The sequence below is a fragment of the Opisthocomus hoazin genome, chromosome 8 (assembly GCF_030867145.1).
Source record: "Opisthocomus hoazin isolate bOpiHoa1 chromosome 8, bOpiHoa1.hap1, whole genome shotgun sequence".
In the NCBI taxonomy this organism is placed as follows: domain Eukaryota; kingdom Metazoa; phylum Chordata; class Aves; order Opisthocomiformes; family Opisthocomidae; genus Opisthocomus; species Opisthocomus hoazin.
The window spans coordinates 66,956,518-66,975,218 of NC_134421.1; the positions used below are offsets into that span (position 1 = coordinate 66,956,518).

The 18,701-nt window shown below is 46.4% G+C and overlaps 1 protein-coding gene across 4 annotated transcripts in view; it reads left to right on the top strand.

The window, feature by feature from the left end:
- The first annotated feature begins 4,372 nt into the window (after nucleotides 1-4,372).
- BEND7 (BEN domain containing 7) overlaps nucleotides 4,373-18,701 on the top strand; it is a 46,474-nt gene continuing 32,145 nt past the window's right edge. For 2 of the 4 annotated variants that reach the window (XM_075428209.1, XM_075428211.1), the window contains exons 1-3: nucleotides 4,373-4,457; nucleotides 8,334-8,417; nucleotides 17,960-18,259. In XM_075428209.1, the coding sequence (XP_075284324.1) occupies nucleotides 4,397-4,457; nucleotides 8,334-8,417; nucleotides 17,960-18,259 (445 nt within the window). In that variant the 5' untranslated portion in view covers nucleotides 4,373-4,396. The remainder of the gene's footprint in view (nucleotides 4,458-8,333; nucleotides 8,418-17,959; nucleotides 18,260-18,701) is intronic. The other 2 variants (XM_075428210.1, XM_075428213.1) reach the window with 2 other exon arrangements.

An 18,701-nucleotide genomic window follows, 5' to 3' on the forward strand; every position in this document is an offset into this window, starting at 1 on the left:
CACAAAGAGCACTTTGTACATAGATTCAGTTATATTCTTTATTGTTGAAACAGTTCTGGAATGTTTTGGTCTCCCTGAGCTGGCAAACAGATGAAAACATTGGCCCGTGCTCTAGTTTTTTCTTTTAAATTTGTAAGAGGAAGATTAACAAGCAGCAGAATGGACAAGAAGCCATTTCAAAAGAGCGTCCCGAAGCAAAAAAGAGACTAAGGGTAGAGACATAATATGTCGAGTACTGTGACTAAAAGAATACAGGAAGAACTTAAGGTGGAATCAGAAAACAAGATGAACTGCACTCCTACGCTTCGGACTTTTTCAGGACATTCGTAACGACCCAGCCCTCAGACAGGCCGACATGAAAGCCTCCTGAAAGGGAAGGTTTGCAGTATCACAGCACGACATCAGCATGACCTATAGTCAAGTTGGGAGCTGAGAAAAACTACTGCTTACGTATTTTTGTGTGACCGTAAAAACACCACTGAAAACCTGCAAGGAAAAAATGCTATCAGAGTTTATAAAATCTTCAACGATATTCATTACACATAAGTAACCAAAATAGCTAACTTATTAACCCGTCCCCTGTGCAGCGCCTGTTCCTAAGTTACCTCTTCACCCTTCTCCTGCTTCCTAACACCGCACTGGACTTCTTCAGGCTCCAAGATGAGCCGTAATCACGGCGCTACTCATACGACAGCCAGCAGCCTCTTCCTACTTCACCCGGCCTCACGTGGATTCCTCGACATTAGACTTAAAGCCTCAGATCAAATCACCGAGTTCGTAAGACTTTTTCCAGTGTAATTTTGCTGACTGAAAAGCTGCAGGAGCTCTTAGTACACCCATATAATTCTCCTCAGCTCTAGGAGTCTTCAGTCTTGTCCTATACCACCCTACTTTCTCAATAATAATCAAAATATTGTAATTAACTGGACACACCTGTGAGCCCAGAAGGAAAGAAAAAGTCTGGGACATCTGTGAAGAGCACTGATGCTGTTAATACTGAAGTATTACTAGATTAATTATTTATAATTGGTTAGCTCATGATCTAGCATCTGAAATGGAAAAAAAAATTTTACACACCAGAAAATGGTTGGGAAAATTAGTATCAGAATGGAGAGGGGATAATTTGAAAGTAACTTGCAGCATAATAAAACGGTAACTAGGAAATAGTCAGGGATAATCATGCTGACTGGGGATATGTTGCAAGATAAAGCCCTTATTTAGCTGGCTAATTTCACGGCGTTTTGAAAAACACATTGCTCAATTAATGGTTTGATTGAGGAAATACTTTGCAACTATTCATGAATACATGCAAAATGCTCTGAATTTTCCATATTTTCACCAGAAAAAAAGGAACTGTGGGTTCTCAATATGTAATAATAACGATCCAATACCGAGACATTAACTGAGGCAAAAGATGGAATTAAAAGCTGGCTGCCCCTCGGAGCCCGTGCACTCCATCCCAAGTCACTTGGCTGCCACAGCGACGCAGCCGGCGACGATCTAGGGTGGCACAAGGCAGCCATTCTCATGGAATAAAGACGACTTTCATCTCCGGGTTTCTCCAGCTAGAATAACGCGATGGTGGCCCGTGACGAAGGAGCAGATGGTCCGAGTCCAGTTGCAGGATACCCACCCAAAACCGCCCCGCAACAGGCTCACAGCTTACTGTGCGCGGGAGCCTTGGAGCTCTTGAGGTGTTTTTTTTCTAGGTCACGTCTGAGAAACATCAGCAGCACTGGATGGAAAGCTTGGTTCTGAGCTGCGCGTTGTGCGGATAACTGGAAGACTTTGACCTAAAGTCACCTTGCTCTAGTTTCTAATTCATTTTTATATCGATGAGATGACAAGGTTGGGGCCTAGGTATCCAAAGTGGCCAATACATTCATGAACAAAAATCCCAAGATTTACTCATCTGAGTAAACATAATTAGGTTTGCTTGCAGGATCATGCTCATTCCGCATGTAGAAAAGAATGAATGTCTTCCTGTAATTCCCAAGAAGCAAAATGAGAAATACTAATGAAAAGGGGATGTGCTAACTCGCAAAACCTTACTCGAAACTGCCGTGTGCGGCGTTCAGACTGAAATGTCGTTTCGAATCATCAGCGTCCCTTTACCTGACACAGAGAAGGAAGAACTAAAAGGAGAGAAAGAGCAGCTGATAAAACACTGCCATCACTTTCTCATAAATTACACCCCAAAATGTTTCACCAAACCGAGTAACGGAGGAAAACAGAAAAGACTTTTTTATTTTCGTAGCGCTTTCCTTTGGCACTCGCAGGATAAAGCCTATCATGTGAGTTGCACAGTAAATGAAGGCCTTATGCTTCATAAAAATTCTCCTATTGTCCCAGGAAGGATGAGAGTCAAACACAACAGTTTCAGCAGTGCTCTAAGTCTTGTAAATAAAGTTAGCAGACAGGAATCAGCAGACTGCTTGGGGTGGAGGGGGGGGAAGAGAGAAAATACTCTTTTTTTTAATACAAAATTTAGGCACACTGCTGCTGCATTTCAGACCCGACTTCACTGCACTGTGCCAGAGATTAATTGGACCCAGACAATTTAGCAAAGAGAGTATGACATCCATCTACCTTTGCTGCTTCAGCATCCTCCCAAAAATATATGATGCAGGATTTTAAATAGTACGTTAGCCCAGTTTCCTTTCACAAAGTCTTACGGCAAAGTTTAGGAAAATTCCAAAAGTAGCATATTGATTGCCTCTGGGATTTTCCACTGAGCAATTTAATAGAATATTACACCCTTACCCAATCTGTGAGGTTTCCATAACCTCCCTCATGAATTTAATTTTCCAGCGTCTAATAAATTTTACCATTAGGCGTATTTTCTGATATTGCTTCGCCATTGAGCCTGCTTCCTGATTTTGCTTTTGCAGAACCGGGTGTGCTCTCTGCTGGGCCCTGGGACAGCACCTCGCACCAGAGAATTCAGCCCTGACTGCGTCTACGCACGCAGTGAGGATACAAATCCCTGTTGTTAACATTCAGTTTGCTTTCCTCTTACTAATTTTAGGTCGTTATTCCAAGCGATAGGGTCAGTCAATACTACTGGAGGCAACGGGACTCTCCTGGGTACTCTGACGAGACCAAAGGAAGCTCTGCGTTTGCATCTGTTTGAGTAGGCGTACGCAAGTATCGCACGCTCTCCTTGTCACAACACAGCCCGACTATGCTTAAAACACCCGGTGACGAGCGGGAGCTGTGTTTTCCGTTATCGGCAGTCGGAACCGTAACAGCCTGGGTCCTTTCCTCTACAGGCAACAGGCGAAAAGCACTCTTGGCTGCGAAATAAAGGTGCAGCAAGTGAACTGGAAGTATGGCTGAAGGCACCAAGTGGTGAATAACTCAAGGCAGGGATCCTGGTCACCCACTGGTGACCACCGCGCTGGACCCCACTCCCCCGGCGGACCCAGACCCTCTGCCAACGGCCGAGGCAGCCCGCGTGGAACCAACGTGGGCGAAGCGCGGCGTCCCTCGGCCCCGCCGGCGGCTCAGCGCGCTCCTCCGGGCCTCGGGCACATCCCTGCGATAATTACTGTAAAACACGGTAAAAAGCAGCAGTTAGCGGCAGCCATGCCCCGTTCGGGGGTTCTGCCCGCCTTCCCCGCCAGCGCCGAGTCCGACCCCATCCCCGCCGGACTTCGGCCCGGGAATGGCTCCGGTCCCGCCAGGCACGAAGAGCCCCCCCCACCGCCCCCCGGGACCCCACCGCCGCCGGGGCCCGCGGGCAGCGGAGCGGCTCCGAGCAAGGCCGCGCCGCGAGGCGGCCGCCGGCTCCCTGACGGCCGGGGGACCCCGCCTGCCCGCCGGGGAGCCACGGGGCGGGAAGGGGAAGCGGCGGCGGGAGGAGACCAAGGGGGGCGGCGGGGAGGACGGGGACACACGCACACACACACACAAAATGGCGCTGCCCTCCCAGCCCCTCTCTCCGCCGCCCCCGCCGGCCGCCTCCCCCGCTGCGTGCGGTGCGGGCGGCGGGCCGGCCTCGGGGCGGCGGCTTGCGGCCGGGGCTGGCGGCAGCGCCGCGGGGCGCGCCGGGCTGCGTGCCGCCTTCCCCCAGCAGGTGGCACCGGGGGCTCGGAGCCGGCGGCGAGCCACTGCGGGCCGCCCTTCGCCGCCGGGGCCGCGGCCGCGCAGCCGGCGGGGGGGGGGGGAAGGCGGCGGAGGCGGCGGCCGGCATCGCCCCCGCTGGCTCCCCCCGCCGCACCCCGCTTCCCCTCAAAGTTTGGGGCGGGAGGAAGGGGGAGAAGACCGGAGCCAACTTGTCCCGGATCCCTTTACCGGCGTCTCCCGGCCCCCCCCCCCGGCGTGTTTTGCTGAGCGAAGAGGACGGACCTTGGTCCTGCCGCCGCCGGCCGCCGCGCTCCTTCCCGCCCTCGCCATGGAGTTCGCGCAGAGGAAGAGAAGCAGGAAATCCCAAAGCTTCAAACTGATCAACGAAGGTAAGGCGGGGGTCGGGGGGGGCTGCGGGGCGGGGGGCGGCCCGGGCTTTGTTCCCGCGCCCCGGGGGCGCCCGCCCGGACTTCGGCCCCGGGGCGTTACGAAACGGCCGAGCCCCCGCGCCCCTCCCGCCCCGCTGCGCGCCCCCCGCCGCAACTCCCCGAGAACGCCCCGCGCCGGGCATCGGGGGGTTTAATTTTATTTTTCAGGTTAACCTCCCCCTTTCCTCTCTTTTTTTTTTTTCTTTCTTTAAATTTTATTTTTTTTTTGCGTGCGCGTTACGCGTTGTTTCGGGAAGCAAAACGTCCCCAAACCGCCCCAGAAAGGTGGACGTGATGTTTCTTCTTTGATTATTTTTTTTTAATTATTATTTTCCTTTCCCCCGGGCAGATCTTGCACGGAATAAAAGTTGGATCGTGTTTTTTTCGTGGTAAATCCCGCTTTATTGGAGGGGGGGGGGGGGAGGAAAGCGGGGAAAATCGGGAAGCCAGCGAAAAATGATGCCACTTGAGCAGCCACGGACCTTCTTAGTATTCAACTCCTGTGGATTTATTGTGTTTCGGGTGGGTTGTTTTCCTTTTCCCTCCCCTTGGCCGCGCGCGTCCGCGTATTTCAAAGGAAAGCCGAATAGAGGTTGCTTTATTAAAAAGAAATCCACACAGCTAATTAATTGTACGTGGGCAGGGGAGAGCCGCGGGCTGGTGTGTTTGCTTTGGGAAAAGAGATTTCAAAAGGGATCGCGGGTTTGGATTCATGTCGGGGAGGAAGCAGTGTTTCAGTCTTCTTGTTGTTGATTTTTTTTTTTAATAATAATAATAATAATAAATAATAAAAAGACCCAGGCGGTGGTAGGCATCTTAACAGGTGGACTTTGCAGCCTTAGGGATTGAATTCGGTGGGGGCTTCATCCCTTCTCTGCCCGGCGAGGTCTTTTTTGCCCCGATGGATTTGACCTGAGATCTTTCTTCCTTTTGTGTCTCCAAGTGTTGGACGGGAAGGTCTCCATGGAACGCCGCGTGTGTCCTGCGTGCCGAGTTCGGGGCAGGTGACCGCCCGGGCGTCATGTCGCGCTTGGGAAAGGGGGGGACGCGCCTGCGAGTGTCGGGGCTTGCTGAGGAGCGAGGTCTTGGCAGCAAAATCGCGCTCGAGGCGAAGAAATTTAAGGATGGAAATAAACTCGCTTGGTAGGGATAGTGAGTAACGACTGCTGTATCATCGCAGGGGGGTCTGGAGCGTCGCATGTGCTCGCTGTTAAAAAATAGAGGGGCAGTGACCAGTCGGACTTGCCTGAAACGTCTTGGAGGTCCGTACGCGTTGGCAAACCGATCGAGGGGTGTTGATTTCCGCAGAGAACAGGGTTGGATTGTGGGGCTTTAGCATCAAAGGCGCTCCAGACTCGGAGGCAGAGTTAGTGCAGGACTGGGCTGGAGCCTGGAGGGGTGAAAGTGAAACGTGCGGAGGAGCAAAACTGAAATCGAACACTTGGTTTTATTCCTGTCCTAATGGAGCTGTGAAAACAGTATGTGTGCTATCAGAAACAGATGACTGTTTTGCAAGTTCTCATTTGCCACACGTTACAGGTTTAGATATGCCTCAGTGTATAAAGCAATCTATTTAACCTCATTTTAATAGGTAAATTCCATTATGATGGTACATTATTGGTAGTTCTTATTTTATCTGGGTTTTCTTTTTGGACGTGGGAAGTCAAATAGAAAGCTACACTAAAAACATATCCTAGAGAGAAAATTGTGTCTTTGTACTTTGAGAACGGAGGAGATAAAAATCACATTTTGCATGTGAGTCTGCACTTGCATGTTCTTTTTCTATCACAGTTGATTAGAAAGATAATTATGCATAAATAGTTGTCTCTTGTAATTGGCCTTTGCCTCTTGCAGGAGTCATTCCATAATGTCACAGTTCAGTGTTTACTGTTGTGAAAGTGATACGGATTTCACAGCGCCTGGACTGTGACATCTGAGGCAGAAGAAGGAAACCAAAGAGAGAAGGGTCTGCCGCGTCAGTTCGCTGGTAACGCACCATCTGTTAACGATGTGCGCCCGTGCAGTGCTTACTCTGTCCCCCAAAAACTTCAGAGCACCGTTTCCGGATGATCAGTAGCGACCAGATCGAGAGGAAATCCATTCCTGCGCTAAAACGCAGCCGCCTCTGGGGTGAAATGCGGTGACTTTCAGGCAGCAGCTATAGATCGGGAGAATATTGGGCCCAGCTGGATGTACGGAGGGAAGTGCTAGAGAAGAAACCATGTGTAATCTATATATCTAAGGACAATTAATTCCTAGTTTCCACGTGCTTGCTCACAGCAGGTCTTGGATGCCCTTGAGAGGATGAAAGTGCAGAGTGCGGTGGGTTCGCCTTGGCTGGCAACCAGGCGCCCACCAAGCCGCTCCATCACTTGTCCTCCTCAACAGGACAGCTGATGACCATGGAGGGCAGTCGGCATAAATCCTGTCGTTTTAGCCTTGTGAAAGGAGCCTTTACTTCCTGGATGTCGTATCTCAAACTTCACCTTTAATCATTTCACTTGTTGGGCGTGCTTGGTAGGCAGAGGAACCCTTTGCACAACACCTTGTCACTGACCTCTCCAGCTCCCTGTTGTGGCTTTTTCCCCCCCCCTCATTTTCTTTCCAGGCCCTTTTCTTTCCTTTGCGTCGCTGTGTTAGGCTCGATTCTAGTTTACTTACTGGGTTGTTCCCCCACTTGTGCCCTCGAGACAGTCACACTGTACAAATAAACAGCACGTTACAAAAAAGAAAAAAAAAAGAAGTTTGGCTTCCAGGAGACCTTTCTGGTGCGGTGGCGGGGCTGTCGGAGGTGCAGGTGTGCTGCGCGCGGGAGGAGGAGCTGCTGCTGCCGCCCTCCGCTTCTGCGGTGCCTGTTAAGTGAATCCCCCCAAAGCGCTCTTCCGTGAGTTAATCTCTACCTCGCGTTCTGTCAGGCAGGTAATCGTGAAAACCAGTTTATGGAGGGAGTAGCTGAGGCCGTTGGGAACTGGGAGGGCGTTAAAGGAGTTAGGTGGGGAGGTGGCTGTTTGGAGACACTGAGTATATTGTTCGGTTTTGAGCAATTTGCCAAAGGACAAAGTGTGTGCCAGTAGCAGGGTCAGAAATAGCATCCAGGGGAGCTGCCTTTAGACTTTTCTTTTCTTTTGGACTTACTATACCCTCTGTACACACGTGTAAACAAAGTTCCGGCTTTGCTGAACACCTGCCGGGGATTACAGCAGAGACCTTCACAGCAAAATATGCTTTTATTTGAAATCAAAATGCAATGGTGTTTTGTTTTGTTTTAATCCCGTAACGTCTCTGAAGATGCAATGCGAATGCTTATCCTTAGGGTCATCACAGATGGTAGCTGCTGTAGGTGAAGATCCTAAGGTGTCCCTGATCCTCCCTGCTTCAGAACTCAGAGGCCAGTGACACTGAGATGAGTCAGTCTAACTGAATAGTGCAGCCCCAATGTACGTTGCTGATTTTCTGATTGAGGTGAAGTTTGAAAGTTTCCCTTGGTCTCTGGGAAGGTAAAGTTTTCATTATAAATCTGCTTTCCATCTGTAAAGCTAGAAGCTGGATAATTGGCATCTGGTGGGATAATTTGCTGTGAAAATGAACACAGTAATTTAGGGCAGGCGTAGCTATTCCCTAAAATCTGTGAAATATTTGAGCTGAGTCTCTCCAGTGTGAGCAAAGTTTTTTTAGGAGGTGCTGATACGGAGCACATTTTCTGTGGTTAATTTGATGTACATGAAATAAACTGCAGATATATTGATAAATTATGTAGTAAAACTGTAGCAGTGTGTTCAGCGTTCATTTTTTCCAGATCACTTGAGTTCTAATTTTTTTTATCGTTTTTCATTCCAGATTACCATCATGAGATATATAAGATCTCTGACTACAGCAATGATGTTAATGGGGAGACCAAAGAAACACAACCAGTTTTTTTAGGTATGTGCTTGTGTTGATTAATTTCCGAGCTACATAGCGTGGCCATTTGCAATTAGGGAGGAAAAAAAATCTGTGCAAGCACAGGAAGCGCCTGCCATTGTTTAACATGACGTTCTTTTCAAGACCCTTTTATTCTCCGAATTGCCAATATATCCTTTATTAACACTGCTAAAAGTTGTAATTTCAGACATAAATGTTTATTAGTGTCTACACACAGTGCTAATTATCACTCACTCAGAGAGCCAGATGCTGACTCTGCAGTTTTGCAGCTCTGTGCTCACCCCATTTACATTGCATATTCGCTGGCATGCTTCACTGGCAATAGTTTGTGTAATTGGGGTATTACATCTTTGACATCTGGATAACAGAAATTCAATTTCCAGGAAGCTGCTATTTGTTTGGTTTTGCTCCTGCCTTGGGTGGGATAGAGGATTAATGTGCTGTCTTAATGTAATGTCCTTTCACCTCTGTAGCCTGCCTGCTAATCCTGCCATGACAAAATTAAATTAAATCAACAGTTAAAAATGTGTAAAGAAAACAGAGAAGTAATATAGAGTCTGCAGCATGATACATACTGCAGCATGATAGGACTGGTTATCAGTGAACCTTTGTCTTTCCTGTCTGCGTGCTTTTTGTCCCGTGTAACTCCTCAGCTTCAGAGTGCTTCTTCCTTTCCTGCTTTCATCCCCGTCCTGTCACATCTAGGACCTCACCTGGGTCTTGCACCTCTTGGCAAAAATCTGATGGGCAAAATTCAGAGGAGTAATGGCCAGATTTTTGAGCTACAGTCATGACTCTTGCTGTATAACACAACCTCTTGGACACCTCGCTCAGGCTTTGGAGAAAGCAGGTGCCTTTGCAGCGAGAAATCTGGGGGTGTCTGCCTGACCTTAGCTGCACCGGGAGCCTATACGCTCTTGTAGGGTGATTTAAGGTTTCTGTAGTCTGGGTGTTGTCACCTGAAGCCAGCGAGAAGCAAGTGTGTGAATTGGCGCCTGAACTCAGTCTGCACACAAAATGCCTTTGTCTCCTTAATTCCTAGTGCCACATCCTCTTCTAGAGGTCAGCAGCAGATCGGAGAGATTAGGAGGATGTCTTGGGCGCTGTGGAATCTTCCGATGGTTGGAATATTTACACAGGGGTGAGAGCTGCGTTAAATTCCCTTCCCAGCTTCTCGCCTTCAGGATTTTGCGCAAGTACTTCCTTCCCTACACCCATTCGCAGGGAGAAGCGAAGGTGGCTGCTCCGCTTTCTGTCTGCATTTCGTGTTCTGTAAGCACTTTTGGTGAAGTCTTGATAAACCTGATGGAGTGAGCTCCACCAGAGGTTGATTTTGAATGCTTTCTCTTCCAACCCTGAATCATGACAGAGCTTTGGCAGGAGTTGGACATGTAGCTGCTTAAGCCAGGATGCTTCTAAGAATGTGCAGGAGTCTGTGCTTTGGCATCTGTGCCATGAGTCAGCCCGATTGATTTTGGTTTGGCTGTGTTGTCTTTGAGTTTGTTCTGGGGAGTTGTTTGAGTAGGCCCAGGTTTTCATCGTGATTGGATGTGCTCTGACATTTAGGTGCCTAAAGTTGACCGATTTCAAGAGCTGGTCAGAATTTAACCTTTAAGAATGTGAGTCCTACCAAGGATCTTTTGTATCGGATACTGAAGTACAGAATTGCAGTCCTGGGAGCCCACCTTCAGCTGCTATAAAAAGGAAAAGGTGCTGTTTCCTGGTGATGTCCTGTGCGTCCAGCTTTCAGATTTCCTCAAAGCGTGTTGGCGTTGATAAGACTGAATGACATATGACCAGGCAAGATTTATAGGCTAAGCTTTTTTTTTTATTTCCCTCTCCTTGGGGGTTGGGTTCAATTCGGTAAGTTACTCAGAGCTCACATAACCTTCTCCACTTAATCTTCAGTAAGTCACTTTGGTATCCGCTTTTATCCAGATTCCGAGTGGCAAAGGCACTGATCTGAGATGTGGGGAAAGCAGTGGCAGGGACTGAACTCATCTGAAAACAATTGAAGTCTGGGCTCCCACCTTTCGACTGGGATCTGGGATGAGTGGCGTTTGGCATTCCAGCTTTCCTTTAAAAAAACTCACGTTGCGTGGAGTAATACTGTGCTTCAGGGATGGTGGGATCACAGCACTTTCCCCAGCTCAGTGTCCTGTCCGCTAAGAAGGAGCTTCAGGGTATAATTGCTGCTTCACTTGGATTTCATAATTTTATGCCAGTATTCATCCCAGAAGGATGTTCACTCCAACTTGTTGGTGTAGAGTCAAGTTTGTTCTCCAGTTCAGGTGTTTTAACTGATCCATGGAGTCAGCTGTTGAAACCTCAATGTGATGCAGCCTTTAGTGTGTGAATGGATGCTGAGATACATCATAGAAACTAACACCTTTAGAAGAGGTGAAGTTTCATGCCCGGTGTATGAACGAGTGAAGTTTTATCAGGAATGTGCATGTGTTCTGATTGTGCGGTGAAGAACGATGGACTCAAGCTGGAGAGATGCAGTGTCGAGAAGAGGGCAGCTTCTAGGTTGAATGCGTAAATCGGAAAAATCCAGTTTGTTTAACATGCAGATGAATTAGGGATCAAACATCAGGAAAGACCTGTTGAACCCAGATGGTCTCTTTTCGCACCAGCAGAGAGGGGCAGAACGTGGCTTTGTGTAAACGGAGGCTGAAAACTGGAGGAAGCTTCAGCGCGATTAGAGGAACACGGTACTGGACGTGACCTCTGATGGTTGCCATGGTATAAAGCCCAACCGCTTGCGGAATGGAGCTTGGTGAGCTTCGGAAGGTTGCTCGTGCGATGCAGCGGAGGGGTTTGCTAAATGTGGGGGGGGGAAATATCCCCACGGAGTTTTGCGGATGAGGACTGGCATCTCTTTTGTTTTGAAGGAAAGGGCTTAGTTATCTGACACCAGGAGAGACTGCAAAGGAGGAGGCAGCCCGGGGTGAAGTGCTTAAACCTTGAATACAGGCAAGATTTAAGACAGGCCTACTCAGCTTCTACCAGTTATCAGCATCAACCTTCTGTCACAGGGCCACTAGCCCGGACTTGGACAAGCCCATGAGGGGACTGTACAACCTTACCTTGTGGACAATGCTGGTTAAACCCAGCGTGTCTATAAAAAAATACCTTTTGCATAAGCCACACAGATTTTTTTTTTTTCTTTCCAGTCTTAGTGTTTTATTATCATCACAAAAAAAGTGGAAATATAATATACCTCCAGATCGCGTGTTTTTACAATGCTTTCAACTTGAAATTCAGGCTCCATGTTTGAAAGGTTAATGTAGAAAACTAATTATATTATCCTGGTAACCAAATGTGTGATGAGACATTTGTCTGTGTAATTAACAGTGAAGAACTTTTATAGTTTCATAAAATCGAATGCTACGCACAGTGTGCTTGGAGCATTTGTTTTGAAGAGATGTCCAAAACAGAGATGTTTATGACTGATATAAAGTGGAACTGAAATGTACTGTAATGCAGGTGTCTGTGCATTTTACAGCATTTCGCATTGCTGAAATGGAAGGCAGCAGATTAATAACTTCGCTATGTCACGGTAAAAATAAATAATGTGTTCTCGGAGCAGGGGAGCGATGCATAAGTTACTCACTAATTTCAAGAATTTATTCTGTCCCAGAAATAATATCCTTTGCAATTTATTCACAAGGAGAAAGTTGACTTAACACAAGTCTCTGAAGTTACTTGTTACTTTTAATATAATTATATCCCAAGTCTGATTGCTGCAAAAGTAGCTTCTGTAAGTAAGACTGCATAAAAGTTATTTTATCTCTCTGTGTTCTCCAATAATCTGACTTTGTAAAGCGTTTCCCTTTGGGACTGAAGCATGATCCTGACCTGAGATACTTCCAAGACCTGGGGGAAGTTTTTGGCTTATCTGTTATTATTTTTTAAACTGTATGACCCTGTTAACGTATACATTTATTGAACAGTTGCTCACTTGTCCTTGCCTGAGTGGTTTAGCTTTCCTGAGTGATTTAGCTGTTGTGGTGTGGCTTGGAAGCGTGGAACTTACGCTTCTGTATCTGCTCCTGTTGGGTGTTCTGAAACCGTTTGACCAAGCTCTTTGAAAGAGTTATTTTGTGGTGGTGGTGGTGGCTGGCCCACTCAGGCTGATCCGGCTTCCGGAGAAATCCTGAATGGTCCCAAGGTCTGATGCGTGTTTTGATGCTGCAAATTGCTTTGCTTACATGAGTGTTTGTGATGCTTCTTAACTTTCTGTGTCTCGTCCTAGGCAGGGGTGTCGGTCAGCCACGTGCTTCCATGCTTGGGTTGGGAGTAGGCGGGCTAAGTTGGGGGTGATGCAGTTTTCCTGCAGGTATAGTCTTTATGCTTTCTGTGGTGACATGAATATAGGTAATTGCTTTTAAATGACATTTTAGAGCACTGCTAAGATGCCTCAGCTAAGACAGCTTAAATGTACCTATGTGTTAGCTTAGGGAAGTCGAAGTCCGCGGCTCATAACTCGTGTTGCTTGCATGACCCTCTGACATGGTTCATGACCGCTGCTCTCCCTGCTGACTTGGGGTTTAGGTTTTTAATTTGCAAAGCGTGTTGTTGCCTGTGTTACTTGTTCAGTACAGGTTCTTATATGGCGACTAAGACTGGGGATCACTTACTTGAGAAACGCGTGCTTACCCCATCAGTTCAGCTGCACAGATGCCCGATTCAGATTATCCACAGAGCAGTCACAACAACTTTCTGTGTGATTTAGGAAACCTTGGATCCAATAAGGAATCATGCACATGGCCTCTCTATTTTCCCCATGCTGACCTTCACAGTTTTCTATTTCAGGACCACTTGTGGTATGAGATGACAGTGGCAAAAACATCTTGAGTTTTGAAAGTTAAGGTCTGATGTGGGCATCGTTTTGCTGAGAAGGGGTGCTTAGCTCCGTTCTAGGATAACTGTCTTTTAAAGGAGGTACTTGAATACCGTAGAACACGCCAAAAAGGTGTTTTGCTGAGTTCAGCCTGGCTGTGCAGCGGAGACGTGTGCCCTGCACGCACGTGCCTCCCGGTTCCCTGAGCTGCTCTGCATGAGCCCTTACAAAATCTTCAAACACGGCAGCCGCGTCTTGCTGGCCCCCTTCCAGGAAGGGCAGCATTCACGTGGTGTCTAATAAACTGGCATTTCATGCGTTTGATGATATAACCTGTTGCAATTATTTACTATTTTTTATTGCGCTTTCAAGCCATATGCATCAGCTTCCTCTTTCTCTCACCTCTGAAGACTTGTTTCCTTACAAACCGGGCTAATGTTGGCAGCTCGCATGTGCTTGTCTGGCGGTCTGTCGCTGCCGGTCCTACCCTCCCCATAGCTTCTGAACTCATCCACCGCTTTCAGCCTAGTTTGACAGAAAGGTGGAAATCTGTGAGATACAAAATACCTTCAGCAGGCAGCCCGAAGGAGGAAAAAGCCCTGTTTGTATCGCTGAGAAAAGAAGAGTTTCTGTAGGAGTTTCGTCTACCAAAACACAACACAACATAAAATTAGACACTGATTCATAGAAGAATCAAACTGTATTAATAAAGTCAACTACTCATGAATATTTCCCAAAACATGAGAAACGTAAGTGTTAAAAATAAAGAAATTGCAAAATATCGGACCGAGAGAACATGATGATTTTTTATATAAGTCAAAGGAAGAAAACATCAAATACAGATGATTGTCCAACCTTTATTCACTCATTTATACACTTCAAAACACATATATTAATTATGAATGTGGTTACCACTACTGGAATAGAATTAATGTTTTAACATATGGATATGGTTGCATATAATTTTATAATTCTTTGTAGCACTATGATAATATTTGACAAATTATCTGGAAAAGTATAAGAACTCGTTTGTAGGCAGTGTGCTATATTTACATTAAGTTTAATAATCATAACAGTGAAAATATGGTCAGGCATAGGGGGCAAAGAATGGAATTAATGAATTGTCTGTAATTTGTTGTCTGGAGTGGTTTACAGGTCTGTTGCTTCAGACAGGTGCACGCTTAGCATGTGGATGCTGCTTCCTCCTAGCACAGTTCTGGTTTACATTTGTGCATTTGTAATTTTCAACGTTTTTATAACTTTCAAAGCAGGAAGTTTTTATACCGTGCACACTTTCAGCAGGGAAAGAGATTGAAATGAGTTTTGGGGAAATTACTTTTTATGAATATTTGAAGTAGTATTTAGGAGGGCCATTTTGAATTGGTTTGACTTTTTTGTTTTATAAGATTACAGTCAGGCCATGTGGAAAAAAGAAGTTGTCTGTAAGGGGCCATCAAAGAAACAACTGTAGTATTATTTTTAAAAACTGCTAATATGTTTTTGTTACAACTATTATCGTCTTTACATACAAGTTCCTAAACAGGCTTGTAATTTGCCATGCTTATCTGTTTTGAGTAGTGTTTGCAAGTAAATTCCTTGTTTTCAGATAAAGCCAAAGGGGTTACGTGGGGAATCCAAATGGACAAAACCTGTAGCCTGCCGGTCGGGGACATCCCCGTGTCCTCGGGAGAGGTGGGGACCCCTGGTACGTCTGCGGGGGTGCGGGGAGAGCCTGAAGTGTGCGCAGCTCCTCTCGGGCCTCTGCATCTATCTCAGGGGGCTTTTCCCAGATAGGTAATACAAATTTTTATGTAATAAACTGTTGTTTTGGTGCTTGATGATCCCATTCAGCATTTCAAAAGGAAGGCTGGCTCTTCCGTAGGACGTGGTAGCTCGAGCTGTTTGGTTTTCTCTCTGTGCCTCATCTTCCTTTTTTTTGTTTTTAAATTACATGGTTATTATCTGTGAAAATCATCAGCAGTGGAATAGCCAATAACAAAACACTGTCAGCGGGCTCTAGAGCTAACAGCCAACTGAAATAAGCAGGGAGCAAGAAGTGAGCGGTGTTACTGGTGTCGCGCCTGCCCGCGGAGTCAGAGGGTGCAGCGTCAGCTGCGCTCTGCGCCTGTCGGGAAGGGTGCCGCTGTCAGTGGCCAGTTACAAACTAAAAGCTGTAAAAAGTCGTAACTGGGAGAGGGGGGATATAAACTTGCGCTGAAGACTAAGTCAGGCTCATAGCCTGTATGTTTTTAGTCCCCTTCTTTGCAAAACAGAAGATATATTGGGGGGGGGGGGGGGGAATATGGATGACACACCAACAAAAAAACCCGAACAGAAAACTACCACCACCAAAAACCCAAATAAAAAAAACCCTAAAAACCCCCCAAAAAACCCAATAAACAAGCTTACAGAGGGGGAATTTCCCAGTTTAGAGTAGGGAGCTACCTGAACACAAAGACACTTACGTAGGACACGAGTTCAGGGTTTGCTGTAACACAAATATGGGGTTTTTTTTTCTATTTTCAAGTAAGTATGCTTATGTCACTGTATGGGGAGGCCTCTATGTGAAGGAACAAGGGACCCGAATCAAGGCCGAGTGAGTTCAGTGAACATTAATATTTTATGTAATTGGGTAAGGGAAATTTAATCTTTCCAACATTGTGTTGGACAAGGATGCAGTCACTACACCTGACTGGAGGAGGTGGGTGGGAAGCTTCCCTTTTGATATTCAGATACATTTTGTGATTGAATACAAATCCAAATTGCCGACATAAAACTGTGAGAGCCTGGTGTACTGCTGAATGGTGCGACGGTGAGGGAGTGCTTCACGCTCCATCGTCGTGGGAGCGTTTGGAGCTTGGGTATGGGCAGATACAGCCACGTCCAGGGGAAAGGCTGTCATCAGTGTACAGGTCTGAGTATCCCGATAACTGGAGCCCAGCAGTATTCCACGGCTTCTCGAGGTTGGGAACCGCAAACAGTCAACCCCTGGTTGGGTTGGGGCTGAAAAGAGTCATTTTAAACGAATTGGTGCTGTGATCTGTTAATTAAATCACACCCACACGCGCAAATCCGCGAGCAAACCAACAAGATAAATACAAAGCAGAACTTCCCCTGCAGAAGGGCTTTTCTCACCGCTTCAGCTGGAGTGGAAGCGGTGCTGGAGTACGGCTGCATGGGGTTGACCAATATTTTTCTAAGGTTGGCCTCGGAGCTCTCTTGCCATCCGCCCACTCTCGGCGCTGGGTGGGAGCGGGCTGGAGCCAGCTGGCACCGGCCCAGGGAGCCGATGTGCCAGGTCGAGCGGGAGATGCTCTGATGCAGCAGAGGCTGGAGCGGATCGTACAGCTCATCTCCCGTTCTGCTGCTTCTCCTCCTGGAGCGAAAACTCCCTCTTCGGGTACGGGGTACGCCGGGCTTGCCGCATGTCCCGGCCGCGCGGAGCTTGGCCCCTGCTGGGGAGGCGGTTGCTGCTCTCTCGGCTGCCCGGTTTCGCCGGCTGCCTCAGCTTAGGCAGCTTGGATAACGCTGTTGAGTTGGTCAAATTGTTCACGTGCCCGGCGTTAGCACGCTTTCAGATACCTCCTTGAACCAGGGACGATGCACGTGGCGTCTTGGTTTTTGGAGTGTAATTTTTTTCTTCTTCTTCCGAAGTTTACTTTGCGCTGTCGCTTTGCCAAAAATAGGTTTATTCTGGGAAGCAAGAATATGAATTGAATAGAGGATACCAAGTATTGCTGTATCAAGTATACTATAAAGGAAGGTTGATTCATCAATTTCTCAATCTTTGTTATTCCATTTGCTTAGGATGTTTGATTTTTCTATTACCAGTAAAAAAAATAGACACTACTTACTTCAGAAGGGGCTATGAATACTTCCTTATTTCTAGTGAATTGTAATGTGTGCTTTAACGAGCAAAATAGCTGCTATCTGCCCAAAACACATTATTCATTGTGCAATCAGCAGTTTCATATGTGAAATTAATACTTAAGTGGTGCCAGGAGTACTAAAGTATGTAATTGTTATTATTTAAATGTCCTGAATTTATTTGGAACAATCTCATTTTTCTTGTATATATTTTCATTTTGTTTTCGTAATCTACATTTTTAAGACATCCAGCAGTTAAGCTACATATGGTTATACACATATTAGCTGCTTTTTAATTTATTCGTGTACAATCCAGTATTATTAAATTCTGTGGACTGAGAAACTGATCCTGTTCATTAAAATCAATAGATGCAGTGTTGCTCTGTGCGTGTGGTGCTTTTTGTGTTTTTTCTTTGTAGGATCCATCCTTCAGCATGTAGCAAGCTGATATAAAAAGGGTCTGATCCTTTAGGCTTTACTTGGGAAAATATCCACTGATGTCAATGCCTGAACAGGGTCAGTCTCTTAAATGGGTGGTTTATTTTTCTCCAGAAGGAAATAATAATAGCTAGAGCAGTTTCAAATAATCTTACTCATCAAAGCTTTAGAAACGGCATGAAGAAAGCCAAGTTCAGCAGGTCTTTCAACCATCGCTGTGTTAAAGCATAGCCTGGTACATACCAACCGACCGCTCAACCATCTCTTTTCTTTCTGGTCTTTATTTATTTATTTTTGTACTCCAACTCTTGTTGGCATCTAAAATCACTAATCTCTACCCATTACTGTTTTTGCTAATTTACAGTGATAACTGTGGCTCTGTTTTCATTAGGAGATGAAAGCCGGGAAATTAAAAAACAAATTACAGGGATGAGAAGATTACTGAATGACAGCACTGGAAGAATCTATCAACGAGTTGGCAAAGAAGGAGAAAAACTGAAGGAGGAGCCCCAAGATTTAGACTTAGCCTGGGCCCAGCGCCTGAATGCCCCTGCGGAGTCCCAGGCGAGCGTTCATCCTTCGCAGAGCGGTGCATGGAATGAGTTACCGCCCCAAGCTAGCCATTTTTCAGGGCAGTACGGAACTCGATCCAAAACGTTCCAAAATCAAACGCGAACCGTGACATCCAATGGTATGATCTGCATTAGATACTGAGAAAAGTACTTTTTTTTTCTTCCTCTCCTTGTACTGTACTAAATTTCTGCCTTTGTTGTGATGATTTATTGTACCGCTGCACTGAAATGAGTTACAGTTCAGAGTCTACAAAATGAGCACATAGTTATCACTCTGAAAAGGTGCGAAAGTGGGCACGGTGCGTTCTGCTACCATCTGTCTTAGCTTTTAAAATGGATTCCTGGTGATAGGACAGAACTACTCAATGCTGTTACAGGCTTAATTTCTATATGGTGCTTGTTAAAACAGCTTTTGCCATTGTTATTAAATTCATAGCTAATTAAATGTCAACCTCTACCCCTCCTCTTTGCAATGAGTAATGTAGCGCGCTTGTGACACCACTTGTGGAGCAGGATTCTACTGACTTTCATAAGGGGACGGCATCAGCCTCATAACTGGCC